The sequence below is a fragment of the Oncorhynchus clarkii genome, chromosome 17 (assembly GCF_045791955.1).
Source record: "Oncorhynchus clarkii lewisi isolate Uvic-CL-2024 chromosome 17, UVic_Ocla_1.0, whole genome shotgun sequence".
NCBI classification, from domain to species: domain Eukaryota; kingdom Metazoa; phylum Chordata; class Actinopteri; order Salmoniformes; family Salmonidae; genus Oncorhynchus; species Oncorhynchus clarkii.
This window is the reverse complement of record NC_092163.1, coordinates 56,652,568-56,674,185: the sequence shown is the minus strand read 5'-3', so window position 1 is coordinate 56,674,185 and position 21,618 is coordinate 56,652,568. Positions and strand designations below refer to the sequence as shown.

The 21,618-nt window shown below is 41.3% G+C and overlaps 2 protein-coding genes across 3 annotated transcripts; one reads left to right on the top strand and one right to left on the bottom strand.

The window, feature by feature from the left end:
* The first annotated feature begins 3,352 nt into the window (after positions 1 to 3,352).
* LOC139369843 (transcription factor HES-5-like) lies at positions 3,353 to 4,208 on the top strand. The gene is made up of 2 exons (XM_071109123.1): positions 3,353 to 3,446; positions 3,557 to 4,208. The coding sequence occupies exons 1-2, from the start codon at positions 3,393 to 3,395 to the stop codon at positions 3,989 to 3,991; spliced, it is 489 nt and encodes a 162-aa protein (XP_070965224.1). The 5' UTR covers positions 3,353 to 3,392; the 3' UTR covers positions 3,992 to 4,208.
* A 2,625-nt stretch (positions 4,209 to 6,833) lies between these two features.
* Positions 6,834 to 18,903, bottom strand: LOC139371158 (aldehyde dehydrogenase 4 family, member A1). Of its 2 annotated transcripts, XR_011627212.1 has the most exons (16): positions 18,715 to 18,903; positions 17,211 to 17,304; positions 16,982 to 17,074; positions 16,561 to 16,608; positions 16,306 to 16,461; positions 16,004 to 16,153; positions 15,775 to 15,849; positions 15,445 to 15,632; positions 15,244 to 15,317; positions 13,951 to 14,147; positions 13,706 to 13,753; positions 13,443 to 13,595; positions 10,363 to 10,484; positions 10,009 to 10,127; positions 9,458 to 9,807; positions 6,834 to 9,316 (listed from the first exon to the last, which is right to left on the bottom strand). XR_011627212.1 is itself a non-coding variant. In XM_071111280.1 (15 exons), exons 1-15 carry the CDS (start codon positions 18,753 to 18,755, stop codon positions 9,695 to 9,697), a joined length of 1,671 nt encoding a protein of 556 aa, XP_070967381.1. In that variant the 5' UTR covers positions 18,756 to 18,903; the 3' UTR covers positions 6,834 to 9,694. The 2 variants fall into 2 exon arrangements, 1 of the variants encoding a protein (XP_070967381.1); XM_071111280.1 differs by having other exon boundaries at positions 6,834 to 9,807.
* Positions 18,904 to 21,618: the final 2,715 nt, after the last annotated feature.

Below are 21,618 nucleotides of genomic sequence, written 5' to 3'. Positions count from 1 at the left end.
ATGCCCTAAGAGCCACTTTAAAGCGAATTTATGCTTGATCCGAAAATGGCGGAGCCTCCGGAGGCATACAGAAGCCAAAATGACCTCTGTACTGCATCGCTGTGCGCCACCCAAATTTTGTAAAAATAGCTCCACATTGACATGATTGGTTGATGGTAGGTGAGGGCAAGGGGTCCTGTATAAACACAAACTCACTTCCTTGACAACTTCCTTCACAGCAACTCTGCTCAACAGCTCTGTGCTGCTCCTCGAAGTGCAAGAAGTATGAATGCCCTGACTTCTGCAGAGGCCATATCCCCGTAAACGCTGTACGGCTAATTCAGACAACAGATTGACCATGCAGCATCTTTTATGCTTGATCTGAAAATGTGATCAGACGCTCCGTATGGATGGTGTGACGCAACTGTGGAGGTTCTGGATCCATGCAAAGGCCAAATTGAGCTCTGTACTGCATAGCCGTACGCCTCCTAAATTTTGTAACAGTGCTTGCTGTTTGGGGTTTTAGGCTGGGTTTCTGTATAGCACTTTGTGATATCGGCTGATGATAAAAGGGCTTTATAAATACATTTGATTGATATAGCTCGGCTTAGACATTAATTGGTTGATGGTAGGTGGGGGCGGGAGGTCCTGTATAAACATAAATTCACTTCCTTGACAACTTCCTTCACAACAGCTCTGCTCAACAGCTCTGAGAAAGAAGTATGAATGCCCTTACGTCAGCAAAGGCTGTACACTACATGACCAAAAGTATGTGGACACCAGCTCATCGAACCTCATTCCAAAATCATGGGCATTAATTTGGAGTTGCTCCCTCCTTTGCTGCTACAACATCCTCCACTCTTCTGGGAAGGCTTTCCACTAGATGTTGGAACAGTGTGTTCTCCTGGCATCCTCCAAACCCAAATTTGTCAGTCGGACTCCCAGATGGTGAAGCGTGATTCATCACTCCAGAGAACGCATTTCCACTGCTCAAGAGTCCAGAGTTCAATGGCGGCCAGCCGAAGCTTGTCATTGCACATTGTAGTTTTAGGCTTGTGTGCAGCTGCTCGGCCATGGAACCCCATTTCATGAAGCTGTCGGCGAACAGTTCTTGTGCTGACGTTGCCTCCAGAGCCAGTTTGGAACTGTCCTATTCTGTGAGCTTGTGTGGCCTACCACTTCGCGACTGAGCCATTATTGTTCCTAGAAGTTTCCACTTCACAATAACAGCACTTGTTGGAAAGGTGGCATCCTACTGTATGAAGGTGCCACGTTGAATGTCACTGAGCTCTTCAGTAAGGCCATCCAGTGTTTGTCTATGGAATGTGCTCGATTTTATACACTTATCTGCAATGGATGTGGCTGAAATAGCCAAATCCACTAATTTGAAGGGGTGTCTACATAATTTTGTATTTATTTATTTTATATTTATTTAACTAGGCAAGTCAGTTAAGAAAAAAATCTTATTTACAATGACAGCATACCCAGGCCAAACCTTCCCCTAACCTGGATGATGCTGGGCCAATTGTGCGCCGCCCTATGGGACTCCCGATCATGGCCGGTTGTGATACAGCCCGGGATCGAACCAGATGCACTACGATGCAGTGCCTTAGATGAAAAAGATGCATATAAATGCATATAAACCCTGGATTGCCATGCTATGTATTGGCCATTGAGAGGCTTTGAAGCCACCTGTCGGCCATATTGACACTCCAGTAGGGGCAGTCCTCCATAGAAATTAATGGAATTTTACAGTGTTTCAACTAAATGTTTCAGGGGCAAAATTAAATGTATTAAAATATGTTTTGTTGTTGTGGGGACAGTAACACAAGTAATTATACTTTAAGGAAAATGTTTATAGACAGACAGACAGACAGACAGACAGACAGACAGACAGACAGATGACATAATATAATTTAAAAGTATACATTAAGTTGTCTGTAACATAATAAATGTGACAAAAATTTATGTAGACATTAATAAATGCATTTCTATAACTTCCAAAATATTTTTTACAATGGTGGGGGAGTGCCAAGATGGCGGCACGGTGGCTTCAACGCAGTGCACCCAAATAGTATTCTAGTGGATTTATAAATCATTTGGGGGAAACAGGTCTTGTTAAGTTCACCCGAGCTGACAGAGGTTTCCCGCGCACAGAAGCCAGCTGCTCCTCTCTTCAAAAACTAATCCTGTAGACTGTGTTGTTCCAACTTTCCCACAGCACACTTTCAACAGAGCAACAATGGAAGTGTGCCTTTCTCAATACCGCATTACTCACGGTCCTCAATGAGGCATCTAATTCCCAAGGGGCCATATGGAAAAATATTATGTTGATACATTGTTGACCGATTGCTGAAAAAAAATGAACTAAGAGAAAATAGTAGTTTACAAAGGTTCACATAAGCTATCAGACTGTTTATGTATATCCTATATCGAAAAAAAATATCCTTACAGTGACAACAGACATATAATAATAGTTAAAAATAATAAAAATTTTAATTTTATTTCACCTTTATTTAACCAGGTAGGCAAGTTGAGCGCAAGTTCTCATTTACAATTGCGACCTGGCCAAGATAAAGCAAAGCAGTTCGGCACATACAACAACACAGAGTTACACATGGAATAAAACAAACATACAGTCAATAATACAGTAGAAAAATGAGTCTATATACGATCTGAGCAAATGAGGTGAGATAAGGGAGGTAAAGGCAAAAAAAAAGGCCATGGTGGAGAAGTAAATACAATATAGCAATATAACAACAACAACAATAAGATGAAGAACAATAATAATAATAATAATAGTTTTAGAATAACATAATTATAAGCCTATATTTATTATAATACTGTTGTAAATATTTGTATTGTAATACAATAGTAGGCCTTATAAGAGTTGCTATTAGAATCCTAATAATATGCGCATTTGAAATATGTTGTAAGGTTGAATGAATTCATCAAAATAACTGATTTATCAAAAAAAATGCGCGAAAAAGCAGTAAGGTCCCTTGATACTGAATAATCTTCTGGGTGACCATTCACTTATTCAGGACTTGTTTTCCCGCCTTTTGGTCTGAGTCTTTCATGAGAATGATGCAACATCTTGGAATGCAGTTGCAAGCAACAGAGTCAACTACTTCACAGCACTCTTTTATTGCACACTCCACCTGTTCCCTTGGGACACGCTCATTGTCCTGAGGCAATAGACAGTCAATTTAGCATGAAGTAATTGAAGCCTCTTCATTGTACTGTCTGCGTTCCTGATTGGCCAGCAAGTGTGTGAAACTCCTGTCAAACTGAGACCCACACGGGTTTACAGTGTGATGAGTGTATAAATACAGAAGCCCTGTCGAGATGGACAAACCACAGTTCTAACATCCGACGACTATCTACCAAGAACAAACAACTGACCGACAGCAATGGCTCCTGTCAATATTTGCGACATGGTGATGACCACGAAAGATAAAATCAAAGTAAGTACAAATAGGCTACCTCTATCTTCATCAATTTAATACGTTATGTTTGAATTTTAACATGATTTTAAAAATACAATTAAACTAATCAGATCCTTTATTTTCTCCAGTTTAGAAAACCAGTGGTGGAAAAGATGCGCCGAGACCGCATTAACAGCAGCATCGAACAGCTCAAGACACTCCTCAAAACCGAACTTCAAGCACACCAACCCAACTCGAAACTGGAAAAGGCTGACATTCTCGAGACAGCTGTGGTTTACCTGAAAGACAACAGCATGCGCCCTGCTGCTTCATTCAACGTAGCGTCACCTGTCCAAAGCTACGCGGAGGGATTCACCCGCTGCCTGGAGGAGACGCTGCGCTTTCTCTCAGCGAAAAACCAGCCGACTGGCTCACAACAGAAGCTTCTTAATCACTTCCATCGCGCTCAGAAACTCGGTGATAGAGTCGTGCTGAGTCCAAACCGCGCAATGGTCCCTCACAACAGCAGCACTCCGAAACGTGTCACCCCAGGTGGAAGAGGGCCCATGTGGAGACCCTGGTGATGCGCATAGCCTATTTGGAGACTTTCAGTAATTAAACTTTCGATGTCAAAACCAGATAATATTTTGGTCTAGCACGACCCTGTATGCTCTCTTCTTGTTGGAAATTATTCTTCCCTATACAATTTTATCTTTTGTTCGTAAAATATAAAATTATTGTTATTCTTCTGTGTAGAATATCCTCTATTGTGCATGTATTATTAACTTTACAATTGCGAAGTAAAATGTTTTTACATATTGTAAAATATATTATTATAATATATTGGTGTATCTATTTCTGGGAAAATACCTCAGCCCTATGTTGCTGAATTGTAATTTGTCCTGAAACAAACTGTGATTGGAACATTGTCTATCACATTGATGTGGCAATATTCCCAATAAATAAATGAAATGACAATTTATGTATGAATCTCTAACTATTGTATAGTCAGTCTAACCATGCTTTGTAGACACAACACTTAGGCTACAACTCAGCAGAGCACATACAATAAAGTGACACCTGAGGGCCAGGTATGTGATTTGACGTCATGGAATGAAAAGACAATGTTACACATTACAAAATGATCTACCAATAGGCCTACACAATTATTTAGACCTAGTAATACTTTAGATAATGACTTGGGTAAATGAAGCCATGCAAATCTACAGGTGGTCTCCGCATTTTCTACTGAAAATCCTAATCTTATATTGTGTAAAGCTCATTCTTTTTAAGAGCTGAGGGCATTAATTACTCCGCGGTAATTTCGTGGTTTTTGTTTGCAGTGGTCTATTTTTCTAATATAGCCCGACCAGAAGAACCTCTAAATATGTTGTCACTCCAGAAGCGACAGAAGGTTGATTTTGGGCGGGAGAATGAAGGCATGAATGACTCGAGTCTGTTGAGTAAACATTTTCAAATTGAATGGTACAGCTGCTGTTTAGAACACAAAAGCTAGCACAGCCGCCTCCGGAAAGCCCTACCTAACCTGCAACCTGAGCTTCTTTCCCACAGCCGCCTCGGGAAAGCCCTACCTAACCTGCAACCTGAGCTTCTTTCCCACAGCCGCCTCGGGAAAGCCCTACCTAACCTGCAACCTGAGCTGTTTTCCCACAGCCGCCTACGGAAAGCCCTACCTAACCTGCAACCTGAGCTTCTTTCCCACAGTCGCACCATTCAGAACTGTCAATTAGAAGTGTGTGTCGAATTTCGCTCCAACATTCTCAATCCCACGCATGGCATTTTATTGCTGGTATGAGGCCATAAGGTAAAAAAAGGAATCTGATAAAAATCTCCATGTGAATATGGCATAAACCTGAAATGTACAACAATACCATAAACAGTTGGATATGACCAGTGAATATTAATAGGCCTACTGATCATTGAAGGGAAGAATGGACATCATATAATTCAAAGGATGATGGGGATTTATTTGAAGCATCACACATTGAGCTCTCCCAATTGTGCTGCATAACAGACATAATGTTATTCCATATATCTGCATAACAATGCCTTCCACTGCAGTATGAATCACAAATTAGATCAGCCCCTGGAATACTTGGCGTAATTTTGTAATGACACCATAAAGTACCCAGGATTTGTCCTGAATAATTTTGACATGATTATACTTCAGACTTCTTTCAATATGAATAGTAGGTCAACACTTCATTTGTAGTCCAGTACAGATGGTTTGGAAATCTTCAACTAATGAGTTGCAAATGTGCTTGTGAAGAGCTTAAAACATTTGGTTTGTTTAGATGCTGGATACGATCCGTTTCTTTCTATTTCCCTCTAGGTAATCAGCACCACTGCCTACACCTGCACAATGGCTCTGGTTGTCTGATCTCATTAGAATTCATAAACAGTGGAATAAGTTGTGATGAGAAAGTTGAGTATAAAAAGAGAGCAGGTTCTGTAGGCCTATACACTGAATGTACAAAACATTAGGAACACCTTACTAATATTGAGTTGCACCCCTCCCCCTTTGCCCTCAGAAAAGACCCAATTCGTTAGGGCACGAATGGACTCTACAAGGTGTTGAAAGCATTCCACAGGGATACTGGCCCATGTTGACTCCAATGCTTCCCACTGTTGTGTCAAGTTGGCTGGATGTCTTTTGGTTGGTGGACCATTCTTGATACACATGTGAATCTGTTGAGCGTGAAAAACCCAGCAGTGTTGCAGTTCTTGACCTAAACCGGTGCGCTTGGCACCTACCACCATACCCGGTTCAAAGGTACTTCAATATTTTGTTTTTCCCATTCACATTCTGATTGGCACACATACAGTACACAATCCATGTGTCAAGGCTTAAAGATCAATCTTTAACCTGTCTACCTCCCTTCATCTACACTGATTGAAGTGGATTTAAAAATGTGACATCAATAAGGGATCATAGTTTTCACCTGGATTAACTTGGTTAATCTATGTCATGAAAAGAGCAGGTGTCCTTAATGTTTTGGTGTGTCAGGCAGGCAGTTCCCTTTCCCATGTCTACACTTACAGCACTGACGCTTGGCCTTGTGTGTAGAAGTGTGTCTCTAACACTTTGAACAATGGGAGAGTATGCCAGAGGCCCAGTAATGAGGTCTCCTCACATCTGACTTTGATGTGACAGGAGTGTGACACTAAAGACACCACAGTGAGTGTGACAAGGTAGTGTGCTGGGACACACTCCAACAACAGGCAGAAAAACCTCAGATTTGTACTTTGACACCTCAGTGTGGAACAGTGCGCCCATTTCCCACTGGTCACATTCATTTCAACTGGTCAAATTGGTTAAAGAAACTGAAGGAACACCAACTTAAAAATGTGTCAGTCTCATTAACAACAAGAAATGGTCAAGCAAGCCACATTCAGAAACAAAAAGACATTAAAAACAAGTTTAATATCATTTCTGAAATTAGGAAAATGTATAATAATGCTAATTCAATTAAGGTAAATCCCTAATATTGCCAATACAGGCACATTAGACGACAAATAATTTATATTAACATTTAACAGAAAACACATTTATGAAAATATATCCTCCTCAACTTTTGTTTTAAAAGCAAGATGACATGAAATTGAGATTTAGACTGAGCAATCATATGCAGTTGAAGCATTTTTTTTTAAATGGACAAACACTCAGTAAAATTTGAAAACAACAGTTAGTGTGCTGTTACTGAAATAAACCTGATTAGATGGCAAAGCAGGGTTGAAGTAAAAAGGCAATGGCACCCTCATAGCCAGATACTGTAGGCCAAGCCATAGCTCAAGTGTAACAAGTGCATCACCTTCCTATCAGAGACAGTCAGGGGGTTGAGTATTACAGTGTGATAACACAGCAAACCAAAACACAGTGAGGAAAACCACATTATTGCAGTTGATACACACAACCATGTTTACTGAATATAGGTTAAGAAGGATGGTTAGTAAGGACTTTTTTTGGTAAAAGCCATCCTCTTTTTTACAATCATAGGGAACAGAAAACCTAAAATGATAAACATTGGGTTTTGATACTTGTACCGTAGCAGTCATGAAATATTATCGAAACGTTGGGTTATTGTTTTTGTCATGACAGATGGTCAGCTAATACTTATAATACATAGTGAGTTTTGTATAATAGAAATACAGCAGGACATGTGGAAAACTTAACAGCCTCAGGACCAGTCAGTACTGAGATTGTCAGAAACGGAGGCTCAGATACAGCAGTCATTTAATTAAAAACAGAAGACTGATTAACTAATAGTACATCTCTGTAGAATCTATGGTAGACCAACAAGTTTAACTACAGTACCAGTCAAAAGTTGACACAAGTACTCATTCAAGGCTTTTTCTTTATCATCACTTTTCTACATTGTAGAATAACAGAAGACATCATAACTATGAAATAACACATATGGAATCATGTAGAAACCAAAAGTGTAAAACAAATCAAAATATATTTTTCATCTGGAATGCATTCCAATTAACAGGTGTGCGTTAAAAGTTCATTTGTGGATTTTCTTTCCTTCTTAATGCGTTTGAGCCAATCAGTTGTGTTGTGACAAGGTAGGGGTGGTACACAGAAGATAGCCCTATTTGGTACAAGACCAAGTCCATATTATGGCAAGAACAGCTCAAATAAGCAAAGAGAAACAACAGTCCATTATTACTTCAAGGTCAGTCAATCTGGAAAATTTCAATAACTTTCAAAGTTTCTTCAAGTACAGTCACAATAACCATCAAGCGATATGATGAAACAGGCTCTCATGAGGACTGCCACAGGAAAGGAAGACCCAGAGTTACTTCTGCTGCAGAGGATAAGTTCATTAGAGTTAACAGCCTCAGAAATTGCAGCCCAAATAAATGCTTCACAGAGTTCAAGTAACAGGCATTTTTCAACATCAGGCCTTCATGGCCGAATTGCTGCTAAGAAACCACTACTAAGGGACACCAATACGAAGAAGAGACTTGCTTGGACCAAGAAACCCAAGCAATGGACATATGTCCTCTGGTCTGATGAGTCCAAATTTGAGATTTTTGGTTCTACCCACCTTGTCTTTGTGAGACGCAGAGTAGGTGAACGGATGATCTCCTCATGTGTGGTTCCCACCGTGAAGCATGGAAGTGGTGTGACAGTGCTTTGCTCAGTGATTTATTTAGAATTCAAGGCACACTTAATCAGCGTGGCTACCACAGCATTCTGCAGTGATACGCCATGCTATCTGGTTTGCGATTAGTGGAACTATCATTTGTTTTTTAACAGGACAATGACCCAAAACACACATCCGGGCTGTGTAAGGGCTATTTGACCAAGAAGGAGAGTGATGGTGCTGCATCAGATGACTAGGCGCCACAATCACCCAACCTCAACCCAATTGAGATGGTTTGGGATGAGTTGGACCGCAGAGTGAAGGAAGAGCAGCCAACAAGTGCTCAGCACATGTTTGAACTCCTTCAAGACTGTTGAAAAATAATTCCTCATGAAGCTGGTTGAGAGAATGCCAAGAGTGTGTAAAGCGGTCATCAAGCCAAAGGGTGGCTATTTTGAATGACTTAAAATATATTTTACTTTGTTAAACATTTTTTTGCTTACTACATGATTCCATATGTGTTATTTCATAGTGTTGAAGTCTTCACTATTATTCTACAATGTAGAAAATAGTTTAAAAAATGAATAAAAACCCTTGAATGAGTAGGTGTGTCCAAACTTTTGACTGGTACTGTCTGTGGATCCATGGGACGTTTCATAGTGCCATTCTTCTGTACAGCTAGCAGGCCATCTGATCTGGCTCAGCTCCTGCTGATCTCATGAAGTGCCAGAGAGGGGCGCCTTTGCTCCCCCTTTTAATTTAGAACAGCTAATAGAGCATTTCCCCAACTCGGTCCTCGGTCCTCGGGTGCATGTTTTGGTTTTTGCCGTAACACTACACAGTTGATTTCAAATAATCAAAGCTTGATTAGTTGATTATTTGAATCAACGGTGTAGTGCTAGGACAAAAACGTGCAGCCCTTGGGGTCCCGAGGACCAGGTTGGGGAAACTCTGAGCTAAAAATTACATTTGTACTTGTGTCTAGCTTCAGTGCAGGCTTGTAAGGGCTAAAAAGGACTAAAACTTGGACGAGTAAGGAGAGGGTTTCCCCTCTTCATTTCATTGTCAGTCTTGACTGGAGAGAGGGATAGGACAAAAAGCCGACAGATTCCTCTACAAAGCTAGGATTGGATGAGGGCCAAATGGTTGGGGAGGGGGTACAGTACTGTCTTTTTAACCCATGTATGGGTACTTCCATTCTCTGAGCGGGACGTGGGTGGCCTTGACCACCTGCGGGGATGTCCATCGCAGGACGTAGTGAGGACCACCAGGTTTGTCATTGGTACCTATGCAGACAAGAATGTTCACGTTTTAGCTGTTATAAGTGCTTATATTCATCCTATTTCGTATTAATAAAAATGATGTCGGCAGAAGGCATTATGTCAGACACAGAGAGCTCATCAGGAGTCATGAAAAGTCCTGCTTCATAGAACTGTTGACAGTCAAATGAATATCAAAGCTTTGGAGTGGTGTGTGGGTCATTTTACCTGAAGCTCTGGCGCCACCAAATGGCTGCTGGGCGACAATCGAGCCGGTGGACTTGTCATTCACGTAGTAATTTCCTGCAGCGTTCCTCAAGGCCTTAGCTGCCTCATCTACAACATTCCTGGAACAAATATGATTAAAGGATTAGGACGTTTTCTTGACAAGTGTCAATTTCTGTGTAAAGTCAAATCTATTAACAATGAGCAGATCATAGTAGGCGTGGTTGGCATCCATAATAAATTATCTGAAAAGTTACAGGGATAACTATATTATGTTCAGTCTTCATGGAGCAAGCAACCCTTTCACAGTAAAATTATGCCACACCATCAAAAAACAGATGGAGTGTTCTAACTTACTTGTCAAGAGCGAAGACCGCTCCTGTCAGGGCGTATGGTGATGTGTTGTCTATAAGGTTTAGAACCTCCTTGTAGTTGTTCTCAGGGTAAACATAGACAGACAGAACTGGACCAAAGATTTCCTACAGGACGTTCATCAAGAACAGAGTTATAAGAAAGTTAGTTATACATTCCTATATTAATTGACCTACCTTAATTATTAATTATCCCTTATTAAAAACGAAAAGCTGAAATTTCTTGAGTCAATAATTATTCAACCTCTTATGGCATACCTAACTATGTTCAGGAGTAAAAATGTGCTTAACTAGTCACATAATACAGCTGAATTCAGAAGTTTACATTACACTTTAGCCAAATACATTTAAAAACTCAGTAGAGAGAATGATTTATTTCAGCTTTTATTTCTTTCATCATATTCCCAGTGGGTCAGAAGTTTACATACACTCAATTAGAATTTGGTAACATTGCCTTTTAATTGTTTAACTTGGGTAAAATGTTTCGAGTAGCCTTCCACAAGCTTCCCACAATAAGTTGGGTGAATTTCGGCCCCCAGAGCTGGTAACTGAGTCAGGTATGTAGGCCTCCTTGCGCACACTCACTTTTTCAGTTCTACCCACAAATTTTCTATAGGATTGAGGTCAGGGCTTTGTGATGGCCATTTTGCCACAACTTTGGAAGTATGCTTGGGGTCACTGTCCATTTGGAATACCCATTTGCGACCAAGCTTTAAGTTCCTGACTGATTTCTTGAGATGTTGCTTCAATATATCCACATAAATTTCTTTCCTCATATTTTGTGAAGTGCACCAGTCCCTCCTGCAGCAAAGCACCCCCACAACATGATGCAACCACCCCCACGCTTCACAGTTGAGATGGTGTTCTTCTGCTTGCAAGCCTCCCCTATTTCCTCCAAACATAACAATGGGCATTATGGTACGGTTCTATTTTTGACCAGAGGATATTTCTCCAAAAAGTACGATCTTTGTCCCCATGTGCAATTGTAAACCATAGTCTGGCTTTTTTATGGCGGTTTTGGAGCAGTGGCTTCTGCCTTGCTGTGTGGCCTTTCAGGTTATGTCGATATAGGACTCGTTTTACTGTGGATATAGATACTTTAGTATCCGTTTCCTCCAGCATCGTCACAAAGTCCTTTGCTGTTGTTCTGGGATTGATTTGCACTTTTCTCACCAAAGTACTTCACCTCTAGAAGACGGAACGCGTCTCCTTCCTGAGCGGTATGAAGGCTGCTTGGTCCCATGTTGTTTATACTTGCGTACTATTGTTTGTACAGATGAACGTGGTAACTTCAGGCATTTGGAAATTGCTCCCAAGGATGAACCAGACATGTGGAGGTATACAATTTTTTTTCCTGAGGCCTTGGCTGATTTCTTTTGATTCTCCCGTGATGTCAAGCAAAGAGGCACTAAGTTTGAAGGTAAGCATTGAAATGCATCCAATTGACTCAAATTATGTCAAATAGCCTATGACATAATTTCCTGGAATTTTCCAAGCTGTTTAAAGGCACAGTCAACTTAGTGTATGTAAACTTCTGACCCACTGGAATTGTGATACATTGAATTATAAGTGAAATAATCTGTCTAAACACTTGTTGGAAAAAATGACTTGTGTCCTGCACAAAGTAGATGTCCTAACCGACTTGCCGGAACTATAGTTTATTAACAAGAAATTTGCGGAGTGGTTGAAAAATGAGTTTTAATAATTTTTTTGAATGACTACCTCATCTCTGCACCCCACACATACAGATAATTGTAAGGTTCCTCAGTCGAGCAGTGAATTTCAAACCGATTCAACCACAAAGACCATGGAGGTTGTTCTTATGCCTTGCAAAGAAGGGCACCTATTGGTAGATAGGTAAAAATGATTGAATATCCCTTTGAGCATGGTGACGTTATTAATTAATGGGCAAATGTTGCACAATCCAGGTGTGGAAAGCTCTTAGAGACTTACCCAGAAAGACTCACAGCTGTAATCACTGTCAAAGTTGCTTCTACAAAGTATTGATTTAGGTGTGCAAATACTTCTGTCAATTAGATATTCCTGTATTTCATTTTCAATCAATTGGCAACATTCTTTTAAAATAATCACTTTTTCATTATGGGGTATTGTGTCTAGATGGGTGAGAGAAAAAAACTATTTAATCAATTTTGAATTCAGGCTGTACCAACAAAATGTGGAAAAGGTCAAGGGGTATGAATACCTGAAGGCATTGTACATGTATATAAATTAATCCAAGCACTTAGCCCTCAGCCTGACTGCTGGCCTCAGTTAAAATTGATAAAATAATCCTGCTCCTTTTCTCCATAAGACAGCAATATCTATTAGACAAGGATAATTGAACAAGTCAGTCATTTTCAGCAATTCAAACCCAACTGAGTCTGTCAAGTAATTCTGACATGTTCGGTATGTATGTCTGGTATAACTCTGGCAGGTTGGTTCAAAGAAGTGAGAACACATGGTTCTCAGATGTTTATTCTGAGATCTTTCAACTGGAAATGTTATGTAGTAGGTAGGTATGTGTGGTAGGCCAGTCAGTCAGCACACAGTCAGGCCACAGTTACACATCCCACCCCTTGGGGAAAGTGGCACTCTGGGACATTCAACGAAGCTCCGGTATGCATAAGAAGTCTGTGGTGTGTGCACAGGTGGGGGGATTACCAAGCTAATCAGCTAAACGAGGGTTATCTACCGACCAACAGAGCTTTTGGATCTTCCGTTTGACATGCCCTTTTGGAGTTTTTAAATCACCAACATTACATCAACGACCCCCTTGTGCTGGCCCGACCAGTCACGCTGGAACTGTCCACCCAGATCCCCAGTAAGCAAACACTCTGTTCCCAGGCACAACCACACCCAACCCGGACCGCACATTCATACTTTCACAGTAATGCACCTGCCTAGTCAGGTTACAGAACAATTAGGCAAGCGTAGGGCCCCTACACACAACAAGTATAGTATCACAGTAGGTTGTCTAATCGGGTCCATAACAGAGTCACATTATGAAGTTCCACAGGCTAACAGTGATGAAGAATGAATGAAGTGATCTACAATATCAAGTCTTACCTCGGCCATGATGGCTTCCTGTGGGTCTGTGCTCTCAATGATGGTCGGCTCCACAAAGTAACCCTTCTTGTCATCACAGTGGCCCCCAGCAATTATGTTCAACTTAGGGGATGACTTGGCATGGTCCAACCACTTCTTAATCCGAGCAAAGGACTAAAAGAAGAATAAATAATTTAGAAAATATAAACATTAATCTTGTTCAGAAGTAATAAAGCTGGTTCTAATCAAGCATCCAGTGTGGTGAAAATGTCACAGTACTGTACCTTGTCATCAATCACAGCAGAGAAGAATGTACTCCAGTCCTCCACAGGCTAGACAGGGGAGACAGAAAGACACTTAACAACAACCTGACATCGAATGAACACTTACAGTACAAACTTCAACGCTTTTAAAGAACTGCTACAGCAGAACAACTCAACTGGCTGTATCTATTCCCACCAAAATAACCCTAGTGCCAGTCACTGATGAATCTGACAGTCCTCAGAGCTAAGGTCAGTTGCACACTCACGTCTCCAACTTTGAGCTGCTTGTGGATGTCCAGGAGCCCCTGTTTGATCTGGGGCCACAGGGAGTCTGGTACATACATCCTGGAGCAGGCTGAGCACTTCTGCCCTCCGTACTCAAACGCAGAGCGGATGGTCCCAGTCACCACACTCCGCACATCCGCAGACTTATGCACAAAGTGGAAGTTCTTACCGCCACATTCTGAAAGACATGACAGATGAGAACGTCAGTGAAGCAATGTGTAAAGAGTGATATAGGTTAGGGATGTGACAAATGGACAATTTAAACAGCTAATAAAACCATAATTATAGGCCTTCCTGAGTGGCGCAGAGGTCTAAGGCACTGCATCGCAGTGGTCGAAGGCACTGCATCACAGTGGTCTAAGGCACTGCATCGCAGTGGTCTAAGGCACTGCATCGCAGTGGTCTAAGGCACTGCATTGCAGTGGTCTAAGGCACTGCATCGCAGTGTTGCGGCGTCACTACAGCCTGGTGTTCGATCCTAGTTTGTGTCACAAACGGCCATGACCGGGAGTCCCATAGGGCGGCGCACTATTGGCCGGGGGGGGCTTTACTTTGCTCATCGCGCTCTAGTGACTCCTTGTGGCAGGCCGGGCACCTGCAGGTTGACTTTGGTTGTCAGTTGAACAGTGTTTCCTCCGACACATTGGTGCAGCTGGCTTCTGGGTTAAGCGAGCTGGTGTTAAGTGCGGCTTGGCAAGTCATGTTTCGGACAACACGTGACTTGACCTTCGCCTCCTAAGGTTTAGAATTTTTGGAACGGAGGAGAGTGATTAGTTGCCGTAGTTCCGAGAACACAAACACTTGCATCTTTCATAGCGAGCTAGCGAGGGGTGAAGAGAAAGAGGACAGGCACAGTATAGGCAGCTCGACTACCAGGCAAACGGAGTCAGAATCGTGCACTTGGCCTAACTATTGGCAATCAAAAGCTGTATCTCACAATGGAATGTTGTATCGCAATATCAAGGCTTGCAATGTCTCTGAAATTAAGTAAAGCAGGGCCTATCATCAATGAATTGGCTAAGAACAAAAAACATATAACGATCCCAATTTTGTTGAAGTGTTTTAACATTCACACCCCAACATAGGCATAAGAATAAAGATGATATTCCCATGTAATGTTCAATGTACAGCTAATTAAACAGCTAGTGTGTTGCGGTGTATGGGCTGTACAGCTAGCGCCTGGCGGTCTACAGCTAGCGCCTGGCAGTGTACGGCTAGTGCCTGGCGGTGTACGGGCTGTACAGCTAGTGTGTGGAGGTGTTGCTCCAACCAACCTCCTCCCACCCGAGGGAAGTTCTTGTAGATATCCAGGTTCTGGGCCACTTGTTTCCACAGGCGCTTGAAGGTACTGAAAAAGATGAATGGGTTGTTAAGAAAATACAGGGGTTATCACACATTATGTGAAACTGGTCTAAATGAAAAGTGGCAGACAGTTTCAGGTTAATATACATAAACGTTTACAGACGGACACATACGGGACACTGCCGGTAAAGTTGATGCCAGCCAGATGTTCAGAGGAAGTGATGGTGTCTCCAAACACTGGTCCGTCGGCTGGCACAAACTGAATGATGTTGGGGGGTAACCCTGACTCCCGCAGAACATTGTATACGGCGTAGCTAGCTGACATGGCTGTGTCGCTAGGCTTCCACAGAACTACATTACCCTGACAAACACAGAGCCAGGGCAAACAAAGAAAGTCCAGTTCAATTCAGACTATAACCAACAAGACACACGAGGAACTTAATGTGAAGTAAATGACAACTATAAGGAAATGTTTGTATTGTTGTTAGTAGGAGGGGACTTACCATGAGAGCAGGTGTACCCGCTAGGTTTCCACCAATTGCAGTGAAGTTAAATGGGGCGACAGCAGCTACAAAACCCTATAGTTAAAGGGGAAATAAAAGTGTTGACATAGAAAGTCCTGGAATATAAGAGTTCCAGAAATCAATCCTAACATATCCCCAAGTATACAGGTTGTCTGTGACTGACTATTATTAAATTGAACAGATAATGCTAGGACCAGTGAGTGCTCACCTCCAGCCCACGGTAGAGCATGGTATTGGTGCTACCATCACTGTCCAGGGGCTGCTGGCTCTCCAGTTCAACAGCGTGCTTCGCATTGAAACGGAAGAAGTCTATTAGCTCTGCAGCCGCATCAATCTCTGCCTGCACCACAGTTTTGCCCTAGAAAAAAAGGACAAAATATGAAATAGAAAGCAGAGGGGATGAATATCACTCAATTCAAACAGAGGAGATCCCCTTGGTGATATTCAACAATACCACAAATATACAGTAAGACTATGAAAACCCCATGTAGGCTAAATAGTTCACTGTACCTGGCCTATCATGGTCTTGGCCAGAATCTCAGCTCTCTTAGGTCCACTGATGATGTCGGCAGCCTTAAAGAGGACCTGGGCTCGGTCCTGGATGGGTTTCAGGTCCCATTCTCTCCTCGCCGCCACAGAGGCTAAGATAGCTTTGTTGAGCAGGTCCTGTATCAATCATACCGAGGTAACACCATCCAGTCATGTCATGTAAATCTTGGAAAATGTCTGACACATAAAAACAGAAGAATTGTACTCTTAGTTTACCTTGTCAGCATAGCAAAACTTGGCCAGTTTGTGTGAGTGGTTGAAGGGCTTTGAAAATAAAATGACAATCAGTTATAATACCTTCAGGAAATAAAATGTAAAAAGAGTGTGGTACTGGTCTTTATCAAAAGGTAGAAATAACAGGCAGGCCTCCAGCAAAGTAGCATGTTAGTTTATGATAGCCAATGCATCTTATCAGAAACCGAAGAAAACACACAGCTGATAAACTGTAAATGACTGTAATACCGTTGGGTTAACTTGACAGGCCTTGAATGCTTCGGTTTGGATTAGACAGTATGCTGTGTATCTGAGCAGCAGTGTGAGTGAGAAGTGAGCGCTTCAGTCTCCAGGCTCCCATATTTGCAGGCAGCATGGAGCAATAGTTTGCTCAGAATAGGGACATGCTGTTGACTCTACTCACTGATAGCTGGTATCTGATGTCTTTGGTCCACACATGTTCATCTCCAACCACACAGGGAATCTCCTCTGTCTTCCCCTTCAGGTCATCCAGGGCCTATCACACACACACACACTATTATTGTGTCTCACCTTTTAGAGAGATTACCTTGTTGTAGGTCACGAAGGGCATATACTGAATGGTGCAGGTGGATGTTGCTTGAGAGTGTGAGCATGTATGATTGTGTGTGTACCTTCTGCAGCTCGGCCCTCTCTGGACTGCCCTCGTTGAATCCCAGGATGGGCTCATTCTTCACCTCAACAGCTGCACAGGGGAAGGTCCTGAAACTGCACACAAGCAGACACACATGCTAGGACCAATACACACCAAGTGAAGACAGACATATGCATGCAGTAGATATTTCCACATAGTATCAGATTTCTGGATGGAATGTGTCTCATCCTGAAAAATGTGTTCATCAATGTGTTATAGCCCTATACCTGAGGTAGCCTACTGGCCATTCATTCTCTTAACCCTTTATACAGCTTTGTTTTAATATGTTGATGGATAGGAATGAATGCCATTCAAGTTTATTTTGAGGCAAGTCCAAATCCTCACATTGTATAAACCAGGCACAATGCTTTGGACCTGAATAAGGCTTTACTGGCCATGTAGATTGTGGTCATGGTACAATGTTGAACTCAGTCTAATGAGTATACGGGTTGTCTCCATGCTGATTCCATCCTGCCTCTTCACTGCTACATGTTGGCAAGCTGCCGTCTTGTGTCAGCTGGAATAAGTAATTTACTAGAGGTAATTTCACATCAGTTATTCTGGCCGAGACTCCCTATAGCAGCAAACAAACAATTGCAATAAGGCTTTTTTTCTTATTTATACACTCCTCTCTGTGAGTCAGGGTGAAGTGTCAATTTAAAAGTTATTTGTGGAAAAGTTACAACACCGCCAAACTAAACAGTCAGTGAAGGTCAGAGTTTCAAACCGGGGAGACAGGGGCTGGTATTCAAATATTTAAAATTAAACTTAAATTCGTCTGCCCTGACAAACAGATGCACACATATGAACTCAATGAAATGATTAGCCTTCCCATATTTACACAGATAATTCTCTGTCAATGGGTGATCTGGTGTACAAAAGACAACCTTTATAAATGTTTATTGATCTTCACCACCATAGACCTCGAACGAGACTCAAGATTCCTATAATGTTTTAATTGGGGTTACTGCATAAACAAACATGAGTAGAAATTCATGCAGCTGGCTTGCCCATATCAAGGTGTCTTGAGTCCATTTCTTGCAGAACACCAGTCCCACTTCAGGCTTTTAACTAACCACATGTTTTAGCTCAAGTCATGTCACAATGCTGCTTGTTGAATGAATGTGCACTTCTGTGAACTGTTACCTTCACGCACGCGCCTTGGAATGTTAACCAGAAGAAACAAAATAATGAAGAACTTATTTAAACTCATTTAGCTCGCGTTGAAAGGGTCTGGTGGCTGGCAAGGAAAACATTTCTTAAATCATTACATAACACATTCAGCATTATTGCCTTTAATTAGCAGTTTATTTGTAATTGTCCTAATTGGCCAATTGTAGTGTGGAAAAAAACGTTCTGGTTAAGCAACAATCATAAGTCAGAAATCGACTATCAACTACCGGAATAATGCAAATGACATTAGGTTACGAAAAGTCAAAGCTAAGGTAAGTTGGTATCGTTTATGTTCATGTGAAATTACATACCCCCTCCAAGAATGACACAATGCTGATCTCACACGCAGCATGTTTCAATGGAAAATATGTAGAGAGAAAGGGCAATCTAATAATAACACACTACTGCCAGCGATATAATATATCAAGAACTGTTAAGATACTGCGAAACTGTCTGAATACTTGAGAATGTAGCCTACTGGTTACTTGTATCGCGAGTTTAGAGGATTCAGGCCGTACCAATATCCGATAGGGAGCCCACCATCGTTATTACCATCATTGCGTCTAAATTGTCACAGTATGTGATAGTGTTGCATCAGAAGAATAAATTAAATGATTTACTCTTAAGATTTAGACTGTGAAGCTGTTTTAAAATCCTACTTGTTCATATTTCAAAGAAACAAGTATTGTAAACACACCTTTAATTTCCATAATGAAACTTACTGGAGGCAAGGAGGGGCGAGTCTGTGAATAGCCATTTAGCGCTAAGGAGAAGACATCCCTAGCCAATCAGAGTAGCGCTGTCATGTCTGAATCGAGAAATTATATTTCTGACTGATCAAATGTGTAGTGTACATCGTTTCTCTTGGAAGTTTATGATGTCCTTCGTCTTTTGCACAATTACGGATTTTCCCACTTAACCTGATTGATTTTAATTGTGACAAATGTAGGAACTGGTAGAGGATGTGTAGTCTACTGTTCCCCTACCTGTTTAGCTAAAAAAAAAAATGCCCACAGATAAAATGGCGTCATATCACGTGATATCTACCATAACTTTCATTGGACTGATCATGTCAACATCTAACTTTCAAAATCTTAGCTAGCAAGCTAGATATACATCATCTTGAATCACTTTGACAATCTACTGGCAAATCATTTTCAGTCCTTGTCATATGAAGAGAAATTATAGATAAAACTTGGACATAAACATTACACAACAATTTGGAAATTTCAATAATAACTGGTTTGGAAGGAAGCAGTGGCTAACTGCAAGTGTTGCAAAGCAATCCATATTTTGCTTCCCCTGCTATTCGGTGGAGGGTGTGTGCTTCAAGTCAGGGTATAAGGGTCTCTTTTCCTAGTTTAAATGGATAAACATTCACAGGCAACACCATGGGCTAGAAAAGGTTGAATACATTCGCCATGCTATCAATCCAGCATAACTTCTGCTGTGTTAAAAACAACTTGGAAATCTCAGACTTCAGTGAGTTAAAGACAAGTGGGAACTCAGACTGGAAAAATACGTTTTGAACGGTCATCCAACTCGGGAGCTCGGGCCTCTTTCTAGAGCTCCGACCTGAAGATCACCGACATGTTTCAATCTTGTTTTTTCCGGGTTCCCTGTTGTTTTGAAAGCACGATAAATCCAGAGAATGCCAGACTTTGATGAAAAGGTTCATGACAAAATGTGCCCACAAGAAGGACCGCTGTACCACCTTCCTGTTCAAGTGAGCACAGCACAACGAGTCCAAAAATGTATTATATGCTGCTGCATTAATTATGTAATATGCCAGGGAGGTATGTACAGTTGAAGTCGGAAAGTTTATACACCTTAGCCAAATACATTTTCAAAAAATCTTGAGTCAATAATTATTCAACCACTGTTATGGCATACCTAAATATGTTCAGGAGTACAAATGGGCTTAACTAGTCATAATACAGTTGAATTCAGAAGTTTACATACACTTTTTTACATTTAATCCTAGTAAAAAATCCCTGTTTTAGGTCAGTTAAGACCACTTTATTTTAAGAATGTGAAATGTCAGAAGAGTGATTTATTTCAGCAGAATTTGACACACTCAATTAGTATTTGATAGCATTGCTTTTAAAATTGTTTAACTTGGGTCAAACGTTTCGGGTAGCCTTCCACAAGCTTCCCACAATAAATTGGGTGAATCATTTTCTATGGGATTGAGGTCAGGGCTTTGTAATGGCCACTCCAATACCTTGATTGTTTTCCTTAAGCCATTTTGCCACAACTTCGGAAGTATGCTTGGGGTCATTGTCCATTTGGAAGACCCATTTGCGTCCAAGCTTTAACTTCCTGATGTCTTGAGATGTTGCTTTAATATATCCACATACATTTCTTTACTCATGATGACATCTATTTTGTGAAGTGCACCAGTCCCTCTTGCAGCAAAGCACCCCTGTGCTTCATGGTTGGGATGGTGTTATTCTGCTTGCAAGCCTCCCCCTTTTTCCTCCAAACATAACGACAGTCATTATGGCCAAACAGTTCGGTTTTTGTTTCATCAGACCAGAGGACATTTCTCCAAAAAGTACAATCTTTGTCCCCATGTGCAGTTGCAAACCGTAGTCTGGCTTTTTTATGGCGGTTTTGGAGCAGTGGCTTCTTCCTTGCTGTGGGGCCTTTCAGCTTATGTCGATATAGGACTCGTTGTTACAGTGGATATAGATACTTTTGTACCCGTTTCCTCCAGCATCTTCACAAGGTCCTTTGCTGTTGTTCTGGGATTGATTTGCACTTTTCACACCGGAGTACGTTCATCTCTAGGAGACAGAACGCATCTCCTTCCTGAGCGGTATGATGGCTGTGTGGTCCCATGGTGTTTATAGTTGCGTACTATTGTTTGTACAGATGAAAGTGGTAACTTAAGGCATTTGGAAATTGTTCCCAAGGATGAACCAGACATGAGGTCTACCATTTTTTTTCCCTGATGTCTTGGCTGATTTCTTTTGATTTCCCCATGATGTCAAGCAAAGAGGCACTGAGTTTGAAGGTAGGCCTTGAAATACATCCACAGGTACACTTCCAATTGACTCAAATTATGTCAATTAGCCTATCAGAATCTTCTAAAGCCATGACATAATTTTCTGGAATTTTCCAAGCTGTTTAAAGACACAGTCAACTTAGTGTATGTGAACTTCTGACCTACTGGAATTGTGATAGTTAATTATAAGTGAAATAATCTGTCT